The sequence below is a fragment of the Saccopteryx bilineata genome, chromosome 8 (assembly GCF_036850765.1).
Source record: "Saccopteryx bilineata isolate mSacBil1 chromosome 8, mSacBil1_pri_phased_curated, whole genome shotgun sequence".
In the NCBI taxonomy this organism is placed as follows: Eukaryota; Metazoa; Chordata; class Mammalia; order Chiroptera; family Emballonuridae; genus Saccopteryx; species Saccopteryx bilineata.
Window position 1 is genome coordinate 27,264,109 of NC_089497.1, and position 20,637 is coordinate 27,284,745.

Consider the following 20,637-nt stretch of genomic DNA (forward strand, 5'->3'; position numbering starts at 1 on the left):
TTCTCCCTCTGCTCTTCATAGGCCATGCATTCTTGTACTAGACTCCTTGAAAGCTGCTTCTATACAAAACACAGCGCAGAATTTAAGAGAGTAAGTAATGACAGTTTACTCTGTAATCTGTTAACCTAAAAATTTCAGTAATTTTGAAGATACCTTAAAAATTACTCAGAAGACTATATCATAATTATATTTATTATATTTCTTTATGTATTTAGATGAGGCCTATAAATCTAATCTATAATAAATATCCCCTGTTAAGTGTTAATATTCAAGTATTATTAATATTTCTTAAGGATTATATTAAAAGTAAATTCAGAATTTGTATTCATAATTGAACAAAAGCACAATTTTACAAAGGAGCAGTGCAAATGTTAGTGGTTATCAAATGTAACACTTTAGAAAAAATAACTTTCACATTATTACTGTGTGTATGATGTCTGTGTGTAATTTTATAATTTACTTGACGGATCTGGAAAAATCTAGCAGCTAAAGTTTTAAAATACCAGTAATTTGGTAGTCTACCTTGTGATTTAAATGACTATGTTTTTCTGAGTTGTGAAAGCTGAGTTGTTGAAAAAGGTCAAGTTTTAGTTTGAAACTTAGATGATTTTCTTTAAAGTAAGACTTTTGAAGTCTCACATATTATAATTTCTACTGTTAAAGTTCAGTCTTTAGAAATTTGGCTTGAGCCAGCACAGCTGACAGCAAATGTTTAGTCACCTTTTTGAAAGTGTTGCATAGTAGTAAAGAGCTTTCTATTCAAGTCACCTTTCCTTTTGATGATTTAAGGTATTTAGAAGTAGAGTGGGAAGTTAAACGAAAAACCCATCGTGAATTCAGCAAAACAAACATGGTGGACCTATGCCCTAAAGTTCTTAAGCAAGATAATAGCAGTGATTGTGGAGTATATTTGCTACAATACGTGGAAAGCTTCTTTAAGGTATGTAAACATATAAATAAATTTATATTCACAATTACAGGATGCAATCACAAATTACTGGGTAAGCAAAGAAGCAGGAAATGTTATAGGTAATCAGGAAAGAAAAAAGAAAAGAAATTGAACCACAAATAATTCAATTATTAGACTTAGCAGATGAGAGCTTAGAAATGATTCAATTAACATGTTAGAGAAAATAGTCAAAGATAAAATGTATGAAGAGATGGAATCTTTTTTTTTTTTAGTGAGACAGGGACAGACAGAGAACAGACAGACTGGAAGGAAGAGAGATGAAAAGCATCAATTTTTTGTTGCTGCACCTTAATTGTACATTGACTGCTTTCTCATATGTGCCTTGACCTGGTGGGGATGCTCCAGCTGAGCCAGTGGCTCCTTGCTGAAGTCAGTGACCTTGGGCTTTAAGCCAGCAACCTGTGGACTCAAGCCAGTGACCATAGGGTCATGGCTATGATCCCATGCTCAAGCCAGTGACCCTGTGCTCAAGCCGGTGAGTCTGTCCTAAAGCTAGATGAGCCTGCACTCAAGCCAGATGAGCCTGTACTCAAGCCAGTTACCATGGGGTTTCTAACTTGGGTCCTCTGCATCCCAGGTTGATGCTCTGTCAGCTGCGCCACTGCCTGGTTAGGCAAGAAACGGAGTCAACTAAAAAAAAAAAAATCAAATGAACATTCTAGAGCTGAAAATGTATAATGATACACTTGAAATGAAGAACTTGTTGGATGGGTTTATGCATACTGTATATAGCAGAAGATAGGGTTAGTGAACTTCAAAAAAAAAGACAACAGGGAGTATCCAATTTGCTCAGAGAAAAAAGGACATAAAAAGAGAACAGAGCCTGACCAGGTGGTAGTGCAATAGACAGAGTGTCAGCTCGGATGCTGAGGACCCAGGTTCGAAACCCTGAGGTTGCCATCTTGAGCACAGGCTCACCAGCTTGAGAGCGGGGTTACTGGCTTGAGTGTGGGTTCACAGACATGAACCCATGGTTGCTGACTTGAGCCCAAAGGTCACTGGCTTGAAACCCAGCTTAATTAGGCTGAAGCTGCGCCCCCTTCCCCATCAAGGCATGTTTGAGAAAGCAATTAATGAACAACTCAAGTGCCGCAACTAGAGTTGATGCTTCTCATCTCTATGCCTGTCTTCCTGTTTGTCTCTCTCTTTCTCTCTCTTGCTAAAAGAAAAAAAGAGAAGAAAACAGATGGGGCGGCATGAAGAGAGTAAGCCCGACAAATCTGAAGAAATATTTTCAGAACTAGATTCTTGCATTCAAAGAGTTTAGAAAACCATAAACTAGAAAAGTACAATGACAAACATGGTTGGTATTTTCTAGCTTATCAGAGACTATAGAAACTGTAGAAATATTAAAGAATAAATGTTAAATAGTAAGGAATCACTCTTTGGTTTTTGAACTGTCACCTATTACTTCAGTCATTACCAGTGTCATAATGAAGATATATGTATAGGAACAGGATAGTTACACTTGCTTGGAAAATCCTTACAGGTACTTTCAAAGGGGGAGGATTATAATAAGCTACAGTTATAACTTTTGTATAGTTGGAGAGGAATGAGAATATATAGCAGAATATGGTACACATTATAGAAATCATTGAGCCCTGGCCGGTTGGCTCAGCAGTAGAGCGTCGGCCTAGCGTGTGGAGGACCCGGGTTCGATTCCGGCCAGGGCACACAGGAGAAGCGCCCATTTGCTTCTCCACCCCTCCGCCGCGCTTTCCTCTCTGTCTCTCTCTTCCCCTTCCGCAGCCAAGGCTCCATTGGAGCAAAGATGGCCCGGGCGCTGGGGATGGCTCTGTGGCCTCTGCCCCAGGCGCTAGAGTGGCTCTGGTCGCAACATGGCGACGCCCAGGATGGGCAGAGCATCGTCCCCTGGTGGGCAGAGCGTCGCCCCTGGTGGGCGTGCCGGGTGGATCCCGGTCGGGCGCATGCGGGAGTCTGTCTGACTGTCTCTCCCTGTTTCCAGCTTCAGAAAAATGAAAAAAAAAAAAAAAAAAGAAATCATTGAATATGTTATGCTTATTTTTTTTTCCAAATTGGAACTTCATTAAAGGTGATAATTCTGATCTTCTACTACTATCTTTCAAAGCGAATTGGTTTTATTTTTAGAATATTCTAAGTACCGTATTACATAACATATTCTGAGTTTGTTACATAATCCTATTTTATATAGCCTCAGTCAGTAGAATATACTTTTTTTATTTTCTTTTTCTTTTTTTAAAGTTTCTAAGCTGGAAATGGGGAGAGACAGTCAGACAGACAACCGCATGCGCCCGACCGGGACCCACCCGGCATGCCCACCAGGGGCGACACTCTGCCCACCAGGGGGCGATGCTCTGCCCCTCCGGGGCGTCGCTCTGCCACGACCAGAGCCACTCTAGCGCCTGGGGCAGAGGCCAAGGAGCCATCCCCAGCGCCCGGGCCATCTTTTGCTCCATTGGAGCCTCGGCTGCAGGAGGGGAAGAGAGAGACAGAGAGGAAGGAGGGTGGGGGTGGAGAAGCAAATGGGTGCCTCTCCTGTGTGCCCTGGCCGGGAATCGAACACGGGTCCCCCACATGCCAGGCCGACGCTCCACCGCCGAGCCAACCAGCCAGGGCCAGTAGAATATACTTTTTTAAAATCATTTTTTATTTTTCAATTACTGTTTATATACATTATTAATTAGTTTTAGGTGTACATCCATGATTAGACATTGCATAACTTACTAAGTGATCATCACACTAAATCCCATACTCATCTGACACCATGCGCAGTTATCAGAGTATTATTAACTCTACTCCCTGTGCTGGACTTGACATCCCCATGACTCTTCTGTAACAGCCGATTTGTACTTCTTAATCCCTTCACCTTCTTCACCCATCCCCAACCCACCTCCCCTCAGTCAGCTGTCAAAACGTTCTCTGTATCTATGAGTCTGTTTCTGTTCTGCCTGTTTATTTTGATTTTTAGATTGAATTGTTGATAGATATGTATTTGTAGAATATACTTCTAATATAGGTTGTAGCATCTTTAAGGTTTCTGGGGAAACTACTCAAAAAACTAAACCTTGTGTTTTACAAATTTGTGCAGTAATCTAACTGAGCTTTGCTGGAAAAAAAATAGGTTTGGGGTAGACCACTCCTAACCTGTGGAACTTCTAACTAAACCCTAACAAAAACAATATTAATTCTAATAAAAAATACATGCATAGTAAATCTTCTCTGACATTTGCTCCAAGAATCACAGTCAGTCCATTCTTTCAAGATGTAAGTCTTTAATTTAAGATGTAAGTCCTTCTTATATCTGGCTTCTAATAGTTTCATCGGATTTATAAAGATGATTTAGGGGTAGCCTTCTTTAGCAGTTATTTATTTATTTATAAAACACTGAGGGATGGGGAGAAGTCTTTGCAGTTATAACTTGCAACTCCCTGGTTAAGCTTAAGTAATGAAAATACAGCAGTTCTTGAAGCCATTAAATTAGCTATTTTGTTTTTTTTTTAATTTTTATTTTTTAGTGAGAGAGAGAGACAGAGAAAGAGTGAGAGACAGAGACAGACAGGAAGGGAGAGAGATTAGAAGCATAGACTCATAGTTGCAGCACCTTAGTTGTTCATTGATTGCGTTCTCAAATGAGCCTTAACGGTGGGGAGCTCCAGCCAAGCCAGTGACCTCTTGTTCAAGCCATTGACTTTTGGGCTCAAGCCAGTGACCATGGGGTCATGTCTATGTTCTCACACTCATGCCGGTGAGCCCATGCTCAAGCTGAATGAGCCTTTGTTCAAGATGGCTACTTTGGGATTTCTAACCTGGGTCCTCAGCATCCCAGGTTGACACTCTATCCATTGCGCCATTTCTTGGTCAGGCAGATTGGCTATTTATTGCACTAAAAGAAGGCGTGTCTTCAGGATTTTATGTGCTTTTTTGTTTGTTTGTGTTTTTAAATCTGATTTTCTTCATTTACTGTTAAGGCTTTCTCTTTGTTTTAATAGTTTCAGAATATTAACATGTTGAAAAAAATTGTGTTTAAACCTGACTTCTGCATTGTTTGACTCATTCTCTACTTACTAATTTTGTTTTGCATTATTCAGTTAAACATCATTGTAGCAGAGCAAACAGGATTTAATTTTGATATTCATAGTTAGCAATTTAATGAAAATGTCCTAAACTCGATTATGGTTATGGTTGCACAACTCTGTGAATATACTGAAAAGCGTTCAGTTGAATATTTCAGGTGATTTTTATGTGATATGTGAGTGTTATCTTAGTAAAGTTATTACTTAAATAAAGCTGGCAATTTCTCATTTCTTGTAAAAATGGAATTCCAACAAATATGAATCATACTGCTAAAGTAATTGTATTTTTTTTTAATCTCTTTAGGATCCTATTGTTAACTTTGAACTTCCAATTCATCTGGATAAATGGTTTCCTCGTCATGTAATAAAGACCAAACGGGAGGATATTCGTGAGCTCATTTTGAAACTTCATTTACAGCAACAGAAGGGCAGCAGCAGCTAGTTAATCTGCACAGACATGACACAGATGTTCCGAAAGATTACTGGAAAGCTGCTTAGCAGCATTGGTGTTAGCCAGCTCACAGAGAAGAAAATAACTTTGTAGTAGTTTTATAAGTCATTGGACATTATTTAAAAAATATAAAGTATATTATTAGGATTGTTGTGATCTCATAGATGAGTGGAAATGGGGATGATGTATAATTATTAGATAGAAATTAAAATTTCATAAATATTTGATATTTTTCTGATTTAATATGCTTGGATTATGCAATAGCATATGTAATGTGGGAATGTTTTTGTAGATAATAAAACTGTGATCTGTACTTCCACATAACAGGAGTTGAGGGGAGTTAGGTCCTCCCGGATGCCAGCTCCAGTGCTTGTCAAATTTGTTGACAAGTCACATTATGTTATAACTCTATTCTTTGCAGCTCAAGCATGCAGTATGAATACTGTGTATTTTTTTTTAAAGAATTTAGTATCAAGCCTTCAGAAAATGCCATTTATGGCATTCCTTCTGTATAGTGTAAAAGAAAACATAATGTTGGGAAGATGATAAACATTCAGTCTTTCGAAGCGCAACTTATTTTTCTCAGTTGCTAAATGGAACCATTACTTTGCTGTAATTGCCTCCCCCTCATGCTTTTTGATGTCATATGTGGGGATCTGAGAATTTAGTTCATTCATGCAGGGTGAAATTGGGTACAAAAAATTTAACTGTATTAAATAGGTTTTAAAAAATTATATATGTAGCTCAACCTAGTTTATTTGAAGTATAGCTATATGCTGACTTCAACATTGTCCCAGAATCTATGTACACAGTTTATGTAAGTATAGAAGATAAAATTGGTATCCTTATAATTTTAATTGAAAAATACCCTCAAAGTCTTATTTATTGTTAGAACTAAATATACTAATTTTATACCTCTGTTACCCAGTATTCATCTGCAAAGCCAGATTGCTCTCACTGCTTTAATATTTTTAAACAGTAGTTTTTAGAGACCTATAATCCTCATGGACTTAATTTTTTATTAAATGTTCCAGTAACAGTTCTGAATCACGTGATGATGGTAGTACTCTGTAAATACTTCATAACCTTCTAATGTTATCAGGAATATTTTGATTTATAATGTATTTTCTCAGATAGGAAAAATGTTTTTTTAAGAATATTGTAATCTGTTTTAAGCATCTCTTGGATTTACACTGTAATGTATATAATGCAGTGACACAAAGGCAATTTAATATAAAGCCAAAAGTAGGAACATTATATTTCAAAATCATATAAATTGATATTGTCAAATAAACCTCACTGTTCTTAAGCTTTTGTTGATCTTGTCACCATCTTTATATTTTCAAAGACATTTGCCTTTTGGAGGCTTCCTATAAAGATGCTTTTAATTATGTTTCATTCCCAGTTTGTGTGTGTGGGAGGGGACTTTTTTAGATGACTATTAGTTATTTCGTACATCTAATTTTGGGAAAGTAAGTATATAATACATCTTCTTGTGACTTTTTAACTTTTTTGTTTGTATGTTTTTCAAAGATGCCACTGTCCTTTATCATGTTTTGAAAATTGTTTAAAATTTATTTTCCTAAATTCATATGGAAATGCTTTGAGAATATCAACATTTTATATTAAACATATTTCCAATTCATTAAATTGAGGTGTAATTTTTTTTTTAAATGTGGGCCAGTCTTAGAAATAAATATTGAAATGTACAGTAGCCGGCGTGTATCATGTAACTGATGCCTAGATTAATTTTTCTTCCTGTTTTAACAAGCATATAGTTAATTTCATTGTCAGTTCAAGGAACATTTTGCGATTTTCTAGGTGCAATAAAACAAATGAAAGATCTTATTTCTGAGTCATTTAAAGTTTAATGGGAGAAGTGGACATAAGAAAAGTCTTAATATTGTCTGGTAAATACAATGATAGAGTTTCTTTGGGAGCACGAGAGGGAGTTCAGTCTAGTGTGTGTGTGCACCTGCGTGGTAATGCGAGGAGGAGAGGTAGTAAGAGGGTTGTTGGTGGGCAGGGAAACCCTTCCTAAAGTGGGTAATACTATTTTTCATTCTCATCTCTTGGGATTAAAAGTAAAAAAATAGCCTTAAAAAGGTCATATCTAACCAACTTAGGAAAATGTATATTAAAATGATTTTATTAACTTAGCTTTTCTTTTTTGTTAGGGGGAAATTGATTTAGACTTGTCATACAGAACCCTTTCTAATCTGGTTTCAATCTGTATTCTATTCTCATCTATCCACTGTCACCTACTTTTTAGTCATTTCAAAATATTAATTTACACTTTAATTACTTTTGGCTTAACACCAAGTTTAAGCCTTTTATTCATAGGAAACTCTCTTGGGTTTTCTTTCTTTAAATATTGTTTCTTTGGAACTATACTGAGCTAAAATAAATGTGAAATGTCAACTGTATTCAACAATTAAAAAATGTTTTTTCATTGATTTGGGGTTGGGGGGGAGAGAGAGAGAGAGAGTGAGAGAGAGAGAGAGAGAAAGAAAGAAGCATCAATTCATTGTTTCACTTAGTTCCATTTAGTTGTGCACTCACTGATTGCTTCTGTACGTGCCCTGATGGGGGACCAAGTTTGCACCCTTGGTGTGTGTGCATGACGCTTTATCCATTGAGCCACCAGGCCATGGCCTCAACATTGGTTAAATGGTGGAAAGACTTTTCATTGTTAACTGCGTCTGGAGTGGGAGAATTGTGAGTGGACATGCATAATTGGAAGGCCTGCCTGACCAGACAGTAGAAAACCCAGCTGGGAAACATAGGCCCCTTGCTTCCCTCTGTAGAATCTCTTGTAACTGAGCTTGTCCTTGTGAAAATTTGGAAACTGTACATGGACTATTAAAAGACATGGTTCTGTGTGGGCGAGGCCACCTTATGCTGTTGTGGTCTGCAAAAGCTGGTCTCTTTTCTTACAACTAAGTGTATATCCCTTTTGGGGGCTGGCGAATTTAGGGTCAGGACTCCTATAAGGACTCCAGTTGAAGAAGTGCTTTATTTGATATACACTGTTTTCTGTGTTGTATTCTAATACAGATTAAAGGAACTAGGTGAATCTGAATGTCCCTTTGAACCCAAGATCGTAGGTGGTGGTTTGGAAGAGGCATTGCAACATTGTACCTCAACACCTCAGGCCTTGCACGTGCTATTCCTTCTTCCTAGAGCACCCTTTCATGTTTCTTGTCAACTTAATATTTTTCAAAATCTGACTCAAATGTCATCACCCTCACACTTGCTCCAACAGAATAATTTCCCCCATAATGATTTGTTTATATTTCTGTTATCAAGTTGATTTCATTATTTGTATACATGATTTTCCCTTTAGATTACATGCTTCTAAAAGACAAACATTTTGTATTTTCTGTATTTAGTATGTTAGTAGCATATAGTAAACACTCAGAAATTTTTGCTGAGTCAATAAATGATTCTCAACTCATTTGGAATTAAGGTATGGATGAATGAACCTGGGACTTGTTATTTCTAAGCACAGAGTTGTATGTTTAGTTTCTTCCCTGGTTATAATTTTTGGGACATTTCTTGAAACATAAGGACCATCAGATGAGATTTTGAAATGTTCCCCCCCCCAAAATATCAAAAACTCAAGGAGTATTTTTTATGAGTAATTAAACATTAGAAAATCTTTTCATCTGTAGGAAAAATCCAAAATTCTTGGTAATACTTTCAAGTTATTTCATAATCTACCTCAACATTTTCAGCCTTCAACTATCAGCTCTAGAAAATATCTTTCCATCTTCCATACAAATGATACTGTATATTCTTCTACCTTATTGATCGTGACTAGGGATTTCTTCCCTAACTCTCCATTCCCTCCCACTTAACCCTCTCTACTTCTCACTGAAATGCCACTACATAGACCAGGCCATTCAAGGCCTAGCTAAAATGTAATCTTCTCTAATAACCTTACTTCCCTTTAGTTTTCCAGTTGGACTTAGTCTTGCTTCTTCTGGGTTCCCATGGCACAACCTCATGGTAGTCTACTGCCATGCATAGTTACTCTAAGAATGCTGCAGTTAAAAGTTACATTAAATGTGAAGTTAAAAATGGATTTATAAAATGATAAACTTATCTAGAAGCAAATGAACCCAGCTGAAATTTTAATACTATTTTTTTTAAGTACAGGCCCCTGAAATCTTACAAATTGTATTTTATAGAATATAATGAGCATTTTTAGACTTTTTAAGTAAATACTGATAATTTAATTAAATTAGGGAACATTTATTTCTTCCTGGAATTTGAACAAAAGAGAATTCCAAAGTTTTGAAACCTCTTTAAACTTTATGAACACTTGTAATAAGAGGCAAATAGTATACATCAGTTTACAAAGATTTTTTGTATTTCCTAATTTTTCCCAGCAAACCTGTAATACAGGCAGGGATGAGCATACCTAATTTCTTTGGTTTACTCAAACCAGTTCAAAGAGTTTAGGTTTACCAAAATCAAATATTCAGTGCTAAAAACAAGATTTGAGCTCAGAGTTGCTAAGGGTTTTTCTCATTCTTAGTACAGGAATGTTTCCAGAATACTGAGTCTCAAAAGATTTCCTGGCTTGTTGGAGTAGGCCATCAAAAAGAGCTTTCAACTAATATTTGTTACCTTAGTTCTTCCTTGGTCAGAATTGTCAACATGAAGCTTTCCTTTTAATTAAAGTTTTACTTAGTAAAATTTTCATCTTTTTCTTCCCACTCACCAATAAAGTTAGGCACATAAATTCTTATCAATACATTGTAAATGCTTCTATGCACATGTATTTAATGCTCATTTAGATTTGTTAGCTTATATAAGGGCTGAGAATATGGTTTGTATGAGTTTGTATTAGAAAATATGCTTAACCCTGGCTGGGTAGAGTAGCTCAATTGGTTGGAGTGTCATCTTTATAGGCCAGGGTTGTGGATTTGATCCCTGGTCAGGGTACATACAAGAATCAGACAATGAGTGCATAAATAAGTAGAAGAGCAAATCAATTTTTTTTTTTCTCTCTCTCTCCCTATCTCTCTAAATTCAATCAAGGGAAAAAAATTGCTTGATGAACTTTACCTAAAGCATAAAACACAGATGATTTAGCTAACACAATTAGTTTATGATTCTCCAGAGAAATGTGCTTTTAGATCTTGACAAAACATTTTTTTTAAAGAGAACTACTCCAGAGGTACATGACATAAGGTAAATTCATTACTATTTGATAGTAAATTATAGCTTCCACAAGGATTTCAACTGAATTGCTTTCTACTAGGTTTATCTGATAATAATTAAAAAAAAAAACTCTTGTAATACAAAGAATTTTGTCTTGTCATATTGGGTAAAGGATAAAACACTGAGCCTCATGTTTAATACCAAATTAAGCAACAAAGTTATTATCACACAGCTATCATTTATTTGTGTGCGTCGTATGTGCCAGGCACTATTGTAAGTACTTTCTAGTATTACCTAATTCAGTCCTCACAATAGTTCTCATGAGTTAGTTTTTCTACTACTATCCTATTTTATCGATAAGGAGAGCAACATAGTGAGTGCTTATAGTGAAAGATTTTCAAATTTTTTTCAAGGCCCTCCTTTAAGAACGGTGGCTTTATTTATTTATTTATTTATTTACAGTTCAACCTATTTATTATCTACAGTATTTTTACAGGGACAGAGAGCGAGTCAGATAGAGGGATAGATGGGGATAGACAGACAGGAATGGAGAGAGATGAGAAGCATCAATTATCAGTTTTTTGTTGCGACACCTTAGTTGTTCATTGATTGCTTTCTCATATGTGCCTTGACTGTGGGCCTTCAGCAGACCGAGTAACCCCTTGCTTGAGCCAGTGACCTTGGGTCCAAGCTGGTGAGCTTTTTGCTCAAGCTGGCACCCCGGGGTCTCGAACCTGAGTCCTTCTGCATCTCAGTTCGATGCTCTATCCACTGCGCCACCGCCTGGTCAGGCTATCTACAGTATTTTTAGATTTGACTTGTAATATGTATACATTTTTATTGGTTATTTATTTATTTTTTTTAATAATTTTATTTTTTTAATGGGGTGACATCAATAAATCAGGATACATATATTCAAAGATAACAAGTCCAGGTTATCTTGTCGTTCAATTATGTTGCATACCCACCACCCAAAGTCAGATTGTCCTCTGTCACCTTCTATCTTGTTATCTTTGTGCCCCTCCCCACCCTCTTTCCCTCTCCCATTCCCCCCTCCCCCCCGTAACCACCACACTCTTATCAATGTCTCTTAGTTTCACTATTATGTCCCACCTACGTATGGAATAATACAGTTCCTGTTTTTTTCTGATTTACTTATTTCGCTTCGTATCATGTTATCAAGATCCCACCATTTTGCTGTAAATGTTCCGATGTCATCATTTCTTATGGCTGAGTAGTATTCCATAGTGTATATGTGCCACATCTTCTTTATCCAGTCATCTATTGATGGGCTTTTTGGTTGTTTCCATGTCCTGGCCACTGTGAACAATGCTTCAATAAACATGGGGCTGCATGTGTCTTTACGTATCAATGTTTCTGAGTTTTTGGGATATATACCCAGTAGAGGGATTGCTGGGTCATAAGGTAGTTCTATTTGCAGTTTTTTGAGGAACCACCATACTTTCTTCCATAATGGTTGTACTACTTTACATTCCCACCAACAGTGTATGAGGGTTCCTTTTTCTCCACAGCCTCTCCAACATTTGCTATTACCTGTCTTGCTAATAACAGCTAATCGAACAGGTGTGAGGTGGTATCTCATTGCCGTTTTGATTTGCATTTCTCTAATAGCTAAAGAAGATGAGCATCTTTTCATATATCTGTTGGCCATTTGTATTTCTTCCTGGGAGAAGTGTCTATTCATATCCTCTTCCCATTTTTTTTATTGGATTGTTTGTTTGTTTGTTGTTGGTGGCTTTATTACAAAGAGAAATAACTCCAAGAAAAGTAATTTTGTTTTGTGTGTAGCTCTGTATTTCTGAATTAGGTAAATATAGTCAATCTGGGCATTTTATGCTTGCAAATTGTGGGTTGTAGAAGAACCTGTGAACCCAGAGAACCTGTGAATCTAATAAAGTCAGAAAAATGGTCAAGCTTAGTGAAGTATATGTGAAACACTGTTTTTAAATGAACTGCTTGTTCAAGGCAAGGAGAGTGTCAGTAAAGAGCTTAGCTGGCTAGATTAGAAGAAAGAAACTGTCTCTCCCCATCTGTTCTAATTAGCTTATCTCTCTTGCTTTCATAGCATGCTGGTTATTTCGGAAAAGAAGTGAGAGGGACTTTGAAAGGACACCATTTTTATTTAAGCTAATTTGTAATGGTTTTGGAATGTTTGTCACTTCTCAAACATAAACTTTTAAATGTTTGACCTTTCCTGTAACAATTTGTTACTGGAAGTTTCAAGGCTTCGGTTGCTTAGGATTTTGGCCTCTCATTTTTTTTGGTTTTGGCCAAGTGATTATGTTTCCTCATTTTGGAAAGATTTCTTTGGTTATTTTGATATTTGTCCTGATAGAAGAAAACCTTCCATCATTAACAGGTATTTAAAAATCAATATTATTTTTTATCTTTTAAAATATCTGTATTATATTCTCTAAAAATATTATTTGATGTGACTGCTGTAAGACATTGAATCAAATACTACTCTATCAATCTTTGCTATTGCTTCGTTTGAACTGTTTTAAAATCTCTCCAATACTTTTTTGATTTTCCTCTTTATTAGTATTTCCTGGTTCAAACCTTAGTTCCTTTTATTTCTTGTGTTGGAAATGAATGTATACTTGACTTCAATCATTAACAGTCTTGAAATGAAGGAGTGGAAATTAAATAGAGAAAAGATCGAATGCTTCACTCCTTTTCAGGCACGGATGTTTATAACCTCAGGTGGGCTTAAAAAAATCCTAATGTGGCACAAATGTCAGTTTGTTACCTTTTGTGCTGTATCTTTATTTATCATCAGAACCCCTGTTTATGCTTTCACTCTGTAGCACAAACCTACTTACCTTTAGAAGAAATCCAAGAACCCAAGAGTGCACTTTCTTTTCTCCTGCCTGACTCAGATTCCGCAGACCCTTCCCTGTCTAGTGGAAAGAGGCGACCTCTGGACCACAGAGGAGCTGAGAGACAGTGGTTGCTCAGAAGAAGGCGATCTTCTCTGTTTCCTAATGGAGTAAGAATCTGCCCAGATGAAAGTGTTACAGAGGCTGTGGCAAACCATCTGAAGTACTTTCAAGTCCGAGGTAAGCAAACACCCAGACCCTTGATCGAGCTCTGTGATGAAATTCAAACCCCAGTATGGAGGCACCCACTAATCTGCTTTTTATCATTATGTATTAGTTTGCATTTTCTATCCTTTTATACATAAATGTAATTATACTATATGCTCTTTTTTTTTCTGTTTGGCTTTTTTTTTTTTTACTGTCATTATTATTTTGTCCAGTTTGTCATTTTATTTTGAAATATTATATTACCATTTAAAGATTTCCCTAGTCACAAAATTTTACTTTGTGACTAGGGAAAGAACTCTGAATTTTAAAAGCTGAGAGGTATTTTTCTTTTGATTTATTTTGCTTCATTTTTTTTCTTTTTATTTCTCTTAATATTCTTCAAGATTTAGAAGTGTATGTGACCATGTCATAGGTGTTGGAGAAAGGGGAACACTTCTGTTTTATATATAACCTAAGGAAAACTAGGAATCTGCATATTCCTATAAACACTATCCAAAGCTATATATGTCATTCTTTTTTTGTATTAGAAACTTCTACATTATATCTTTTTAAATATAAATGTTTTTACCTTGATTCTATGGCTTTTCTTATTCTTTGCTTTCCCCCTCATGTTTCCCAATGCTATATATTGTTTAGTGTTTTAATTTTTAAAATATAATGAAAGTACTATCTGCAACATGATTTTTAAATATAAAATACCACTGAACAGTTTAATTATGAAAATCAAGAGTTCTCTCCATCATTCATTCTCCCCTTAACCTTCAATTCCTCTGGAAAACACATCTTTTCTGCTATTAAGTATTCTCTGGTTTTCTCCTATGACAGATTTCTAACTTCCCTCCCTTACCCACTTTCCCCTTATTCCGCAGAGCCATAGCACTCTAGTAAACCTAGAAACTTCCCCACCCAACCTGTCTCCCCGCTAGATGTGGCCACGTGACTAAGTGGAAGCCAGTAGTGTAAGAGCCACTTAGGTGCATACATACATTTTTTTTAAAGTATTTTTTTAAGTATTTATTTATTTATTTATTTATTACAGAGACAGAGAGTGAGTCAGAGCGAGGGATAGACAGGGACAGACAGACAGGAACGGAGAGAGATGAGAAGCATCAATCATTAGTTTTTCATTGCACTTGCAACACCTTAGTTGTTCATTGATTGCTTTCTCATATGTGCCTTGACCGCGGGCCTTCAGCAGACCGAGTAACCCCTTGTTGGACCCAGCGACCTTGGGTTCAAGCTGGTAGACTTTTGCTCAAACCAGATGAGCCCACGCTTAAGCTGGCGACCTCGGGGTCTCGAACCTGGGTCCTCTGCATCCCAGTCCGACACTCTATCCACTGCGCCACCAACTGGTCAGGCCATACATACATTTTTAAAATTTAAATGCTGGTCCTTTATTTTCCTTTTATCTTCATTCCCAAAGAAGAGAAATGTGGTGCTGCTATTAAGCAGGTGAGAAGGATGCGTGGGAGGAAGACAGAGCAGTAAGCAGAAAAGGCCTGGGTGCCGGATGACCCTCCTGGAGTGTGACTGCGAAGTGGCCTAACTGTCCCCCTACAAGTAGTCTGCTTTGGGAGACAGAAATACACTTCATAATACACTTAAGTGTCTGAAATTTGAGGGTTCTTTTTCTTTTTTTGTTAAAACAAATTAGCTTATATACTAATTAATGCTGAAACTGGCATTTTATCATTTTTAAAAATTTAAAGCATCTTATTTAGGTAGAAATACAAGGTAATAAAATATTATGACATAATAAAACATAAAATAAAATAAAACATTGTTTTACTCTGACAGCCAAGGGTTGATGATTATAGCTATGAACATGTTATTTAAGAAATTTTGACTAGAACCAGCCAACATTTCTTTTGTCCTTCTTGATTACAGACTATAAAATGTCTGAATTTACTGGAAAAACAAAAAAGGACCCCAAGCTGGTTGGAGCACCAGATTTCATGGGACATCCTTTAATGCTGTCCTGAGTTTGACCCACTCTTTGCTTCAGTCTTTGTTCTTGTTTTATTCCTTAGTTCCACTGGCGGTCAGGGGGCTCTGTGGGGGAGGGGGGAGGACGATCCCCTAAGTTTGATCAAAGAAAGGTAAATTGAAGTAGAATTAACAGTTTAGTTATTTTCCCTTAAACTTTGAAGTGGTTTCCCCATTGTATTTTAATAGCAAGTTGAAGAAATTTCTTAGCAGTCTAATATTTTTTCTCTTAAAAATTTTTTTTGAGGTGCTTGTGGGAGTGTCTTTCTATCTCTCTTCCTCTCTCTTGGAAAAGAAGAAGAAAAAAAATTGTTTAAATTACAGTTGACATACAATATTAGGTTCAGATGTACAACATAGTGATTAGACATTTATATAATTTATAAAGTATCCCGATAAGTCACCCATATGACACTGTACATAGTGGTTACGATATTATTGACTAAATTTCCTATGCTGTACTTTACACTCCCTTCACTACTTTATAACTTAGCATTCAAACTCTTGGTCCATTGGACTTACGTCATTTTATTTGTTTTCTTCTTAATTCTATACAATATTTATGTTTGTGTATTTTCATTCAGTATACCAATATATATTTTTTGATATATCTAAAAGATTTCTTTTGAAGGTGAAAATTTTTTTATTGATTTTGTTGGACATTGTAATTTTTTTAAATTTTAATTTCTATGCTCTAGGGCTCTGGGATAGCTTTTTTACTATTATATTTCTGATATTTTTCTCATCTCCATTCTTTTTCAATGCTTTTGATATGTTTAGATTTGAGTTCGGATCTCATTTATTACTTCAGACAAGTATACATGTCTTAGTTTCTGTCGTTTGTGAATATCAACAGCATTTCTAATTTGAACATGAGGTTAAGATGTGTGTGTACTTCTCTATGTAGAGAAGGAGTGAATGTGCATTTCAGAAACTATAGAAATCTGACTATAGTTTTCCATAGTGGTTTTACCTGCATAACTGAATTACAAAATTCCTGAAGCATTCATAGTATCTTACCCCATGCTTACTTTTGAATTTCCTCTGCTAAAGCCTCTGTAATATATAGTGAATAATCAAAAGTACTTACCTCACAACTGATATTGATATAACTGGTTTACAATTTTATAATTACATTAGAGCTAAACAGTTATAAGAAATTTCCCTTGGCATATTTATGACCTAGAATTGTTAAATACAGATGTTGTTATTCATTATGTTAAACATAAGCTTTTCTCTTGTTTAACCAATACTCTTTTCCTTATTATGTGCCTCATAATCTTCTGTACATTCAAGATATTTCATGACTTATTTGCTTTCTCAAAATGCCAAAGTTTGAATCTATGGTGTAATATCATCTTTGAATGTTTTATAGCACTCAACTTATTAGTAATGCTGCTTTACTTCATTTCTATCAAGCGAATGTTTCTATCATTGAATTAGTTTGTATTTTGTACACTTTTATATATAAAAGTAATCATACTATGTATTTTTTTTCATCTGGCTTTTTCTCAGTGTAATTATTTTGAGACTCATCCATGATTTTTTGTATATCAATAGTTTGTTATCTTTTATTGTTGGGTAGTATTCCAGTTTATGGATAAGCTGTATCTTGGGGTGTTTGGGTTGTTTTCAGTTCTTGGTGATTACAAAGAAAGCTGTCATGTACAAGTTTTTGTATGAACACATGCTTTCATTTGCATTAAATTGGTATATTGCTTTGGGTAATATGGCAATTTTAACTATTGATATGTTGATTCTTTCGATCCATGAACATGGAATATTTTTCCATTTCACTGTGCTTTTTCTGTATATTTTGAAGAAGTTATTTAGATTTATGTTTTCTTTCCTTATAGATATATAGTTATTTGGTCTTGCAATATTTTTTATATTTTTTTCTGAATCACCTTATTTTATAACCAGATGTTATAGACATTCACTTTTTGTTTGTTTTTGCCAGTCCTGACTTTCACTTTTGCATTGTCTTCTGGTGTTTATGAAATTTTCATTTAGATTTTTTAAGAAGAAGAAGGGAAGAGCTAATGAATCTACCTCAGTCAGTCCCTGTTGGACTCTGTATGTTGTGGGATCAAAAGTTCTAAAGATCAATAATAAGAATACAGTTTTCACTGAAAGGGAAATTAAATTTGCAACCCAATGTTCAATTTAACCCTGAAAAGCCAACTGATGGACCTACAATAACGAAATAGCTCACTCTCTGTTAAAGCTTAAGAGTTGATTTTTGTCTTCTTCCATTACACAACAGTCAGAAACCAGAATCCAATATGGTAATAACATTTGATATTCAAGTAGTGCTGTGCAGTTTATAAATTACATTCACAGAGAAGGTAAGTAGGGCAGTAATCCTACCATAAAGAAGAGAGATGAGTACCTCAAAGCATTGAGTGGCTTGGTAAGTTACTCATGGTTATCAGGCTAGTATGTAGCCAAGCTAGGGCTAGAATTTAGATCTTCTGATTCTGTGAGTTTTGGGGCTCTACCTTAATATGCTGCCTTATAAGTAATCTTGAGATGAAAAATAATTTCTTTGATCTCTGTCCATTTATATCCTTCTTTCTCCCTTACCACTCTCCTCTTCCCTCCCATCCCAATCTATCTATTGCCCAGTGTTCTGCATCTGGCTGCTGACATGGTTACAGGATAGCAAGACATTCATTGCTAACAAAATGTGCAGATGGACTGTTGAGCATCCTTTCAGATTTGATGCTATGAAATAACTTGGCAGATAGATTGAATTAGTTTTTATTTTACTGCTGTAAGACATTTCTTCTGAATATCACTTTCTGTTCGTTTTAGTTTTCCTATCCTTTTTCAATTAATAGATTTTAACTTTTAGGGAAGTTTTAGGTTTACAGAAAATTGAGCAGGAAGTCCAGAGAGTTACCTATATAGTCTCAGTCACCCCAGCATTTCCCCCTCTTATTCACATCTTGTATTAGTGTGTCACATTTTTCACAACTGATACGGCAGTATTGACACATTATGCTTAACTAAAGTTCATAATTTACATTAGGGTTCACTCTTTCTTTTGAACATTATGTGAGTTTTGACAAGCATATAATGATATGTATTCACTATTATATTATTATACAGAATAGTTTTACCGCCCTAAAAATCTGCTGTATTCTATCTAGCAATTTCTCCCTATTCCTAACCCTTAGCAACTACTGGTCAATTTACAATTTCCATATTTTAGTTCTTCTCTAGAATGTCATATAGTTGGAATCATACATTCGGCTTGGCTTCTTTCACTTACCAACATGCATTTAAGTCTTCTCCGTATCTTTTCATGGCTTGAAAGTTCATTTCTTTTTATTGCTGCATAATATTTTATCATTTGGATGTACCAGTTTGTTTATTCATTCACCTATTGAGATATGCTCAACATTAGCTCACTTTTGTAAAACATAAACATAGATTTATTTTTAGAGATGGAAGCTCCCCCACCACACCCCCCGCCTTTTAGGAGGTGAGTGAACCCCCTTTGCAAGGGAAAGGAGCGGGGAACAAAAATTCCCTTCAGAGCAGAAAAGTTTAAACAGGACATGTAGAAACAGAAGGGCTTTGACTGGGAATCATTCCCATGTCTCTCCAAAAAGTACACTGTGGGCAAGAGTATCTCAGGAATTTGAATAAATAGGTCCGTGATCATTGTGAGAACCCGAGTGTGTTAACTTTTCATTAAGATAACCCTCTTTCTGTTTCTCAGTGTGTCAAGAAGCTGTCTGGGAAGCCTTCAGGACTTTTTGGGATCGACTTCCTGGGCGAGAGGAATATCATTACTGGATGGATTTGTGTGAGGGTAGAATCACAACTATATTTGAAATGGGTACAAATTTTAGTCAATCTGTGGAACACAGAAGCTTAATTATGAAGGTAAGTGTAGTGGCAAGGAAGGAATTGCTGGACTGTTGTAGAAGTGTGTATGTAGGTAGGGCCTAAAGAATGAAAGAACAGTGGCAAATACCTGCATTATTACTCTTATTTGTTGAATTAGGCTATTTGAGCGAGCTGCCATAAGGCATGGCCTAGTCTTTGTAGCCCTAGCTCTGGCCATTATAATAAATATTGTTAATCCAGTAAGAGCCTTAGCCTTGTTTATAAATGCAAATATTTGGAAATAGTACTCAGCAAAGATTTAGTCTAAGAGTATAAAGCTTATAAATCTCTGAGAGTTATTAATTCCTTATCCTATATCTCAAAACCAGGTGGGCTGGAGTTAAAATCCAGACCCAGTTCTCCTTTCCAAATCATCTTTTCCTTAAACCATTGGGCCTCCCTTCTCAGTGACCAGTTTTACACATTTCAGTGGCTGAAATGGAAAGGCTGTTAATGGAAAAAGAAACACACACACACATCTCAGCACTGTTCATCTCATTGTGTTCCTGATACAGGATCAGTTGTTAGAGCAGCAAATATAGGTGATGTGGAGGTAGCACTGCCATAACAACAGCCTCTTGTGATGCTATATTGTGTCAATTGATGGTTGGTGGTGTCAACAACAATGCCCAATTTAGGATACAGTGAAGAAGGAAACTTTATTCAGAACAAAAGAACTCAACTGTGATACAGCAAGACTGTAAGAACAGCACGGGGGCTGGGCTCCTCTTTGGCTTGATAGCTCAGATCTGCTCCAAACTGGTCTGCTTTGCTCTGTGCTGGTCTGCTCTGCTCTAGCAAGGTTTCTCCAGTGTTTCAGCTCAGCCAGGGAAACACAACCCTCAAGTAACAAAGAAAATGTGCTCCTAGAACCAGCTGGGAGCTAACTTATATAGACAGAAGTCCCCACCCCTGGTTCCTAATTGGTCTTTCCTCATGCAAATGAGACTCCAAACCCTTGCAGTTTGATTGGCCCAAAATGCACTGCCCTTATTGGTTGGAATGGAGCTACTTTGGTCAGTGGAGAAGCTG

The 20,637-nt window shown here is 36.2% G+C and overlaps 3 protein-coding genes across 9 annotated transcripts in view; 2 read left to right on the forward strand and 1 right to left on the reverse strand.

The window, feature by feature from the left end:
- Positions 1–7,217, forward strand: part of SENP7 (SUMO specific peptidase 7) — a 156,227-nt gene extending 149,010 nt beyond the window's left edge. For 6 of the 7 annotated variants that reach the window (XM_066241675.1, XM_066241678.1, XM_066241680.1 and 3 more), the window contains 3 exons: positions 22–90; positions 790–940; positions 5,330–7,215. In XM_066241675.1, coding sequence (XP_066097772.1) covers positions 22–90; positions 790–940; positions 5,330–5,467 — 358 coding nt within the window. In that variant the 3' untranslated portion in view covers positions 5,468–7,215. Of the gene's footprint in view, positions 1–21; positions 91–789; positions 941–5,329 lie in introns of all 7 variants that reach the window. The other variant, XM_066241676.1, reaches the window with a different exon arrangement.
- The window catches only part of TRMT10C (tRNA methyltransferase 10C, mitochondrial RNase P subunit), a 203,696-nt gene that overhangs the window by 179,266 nt on the left and 3,793 nt on the right, over positions 1–20,637 (reverse strand). The gene's annotated exons all lie outside the window — the stretch shown is intronic.
- IMPG2 (interphotoreceptor matrix proteoglycan 2) overlaps positions 12,737–20,637 on the forward strand; it is a 95,887-nt gene continuing 87,986 nt past the window's right edge. The window contains exons 1-3 of the mRNA XM_066241674.1: positions 12,737–13,028; positions 13,549–13,728; positions 19,436–19,602. Of these exons, the coding sequence (XP_066097771.1) occupies positions 12,950–13,028; positions 13,549–13,728; positions 19,436–19,602 (426 nt within the window). The 5' untranslated portion in view covers positions 12,737–12,949. The remainder of the gene's footprint in view (positions 13,029–13,548; positions 13,729–19,435; positions 19,603–20,637) is intronic.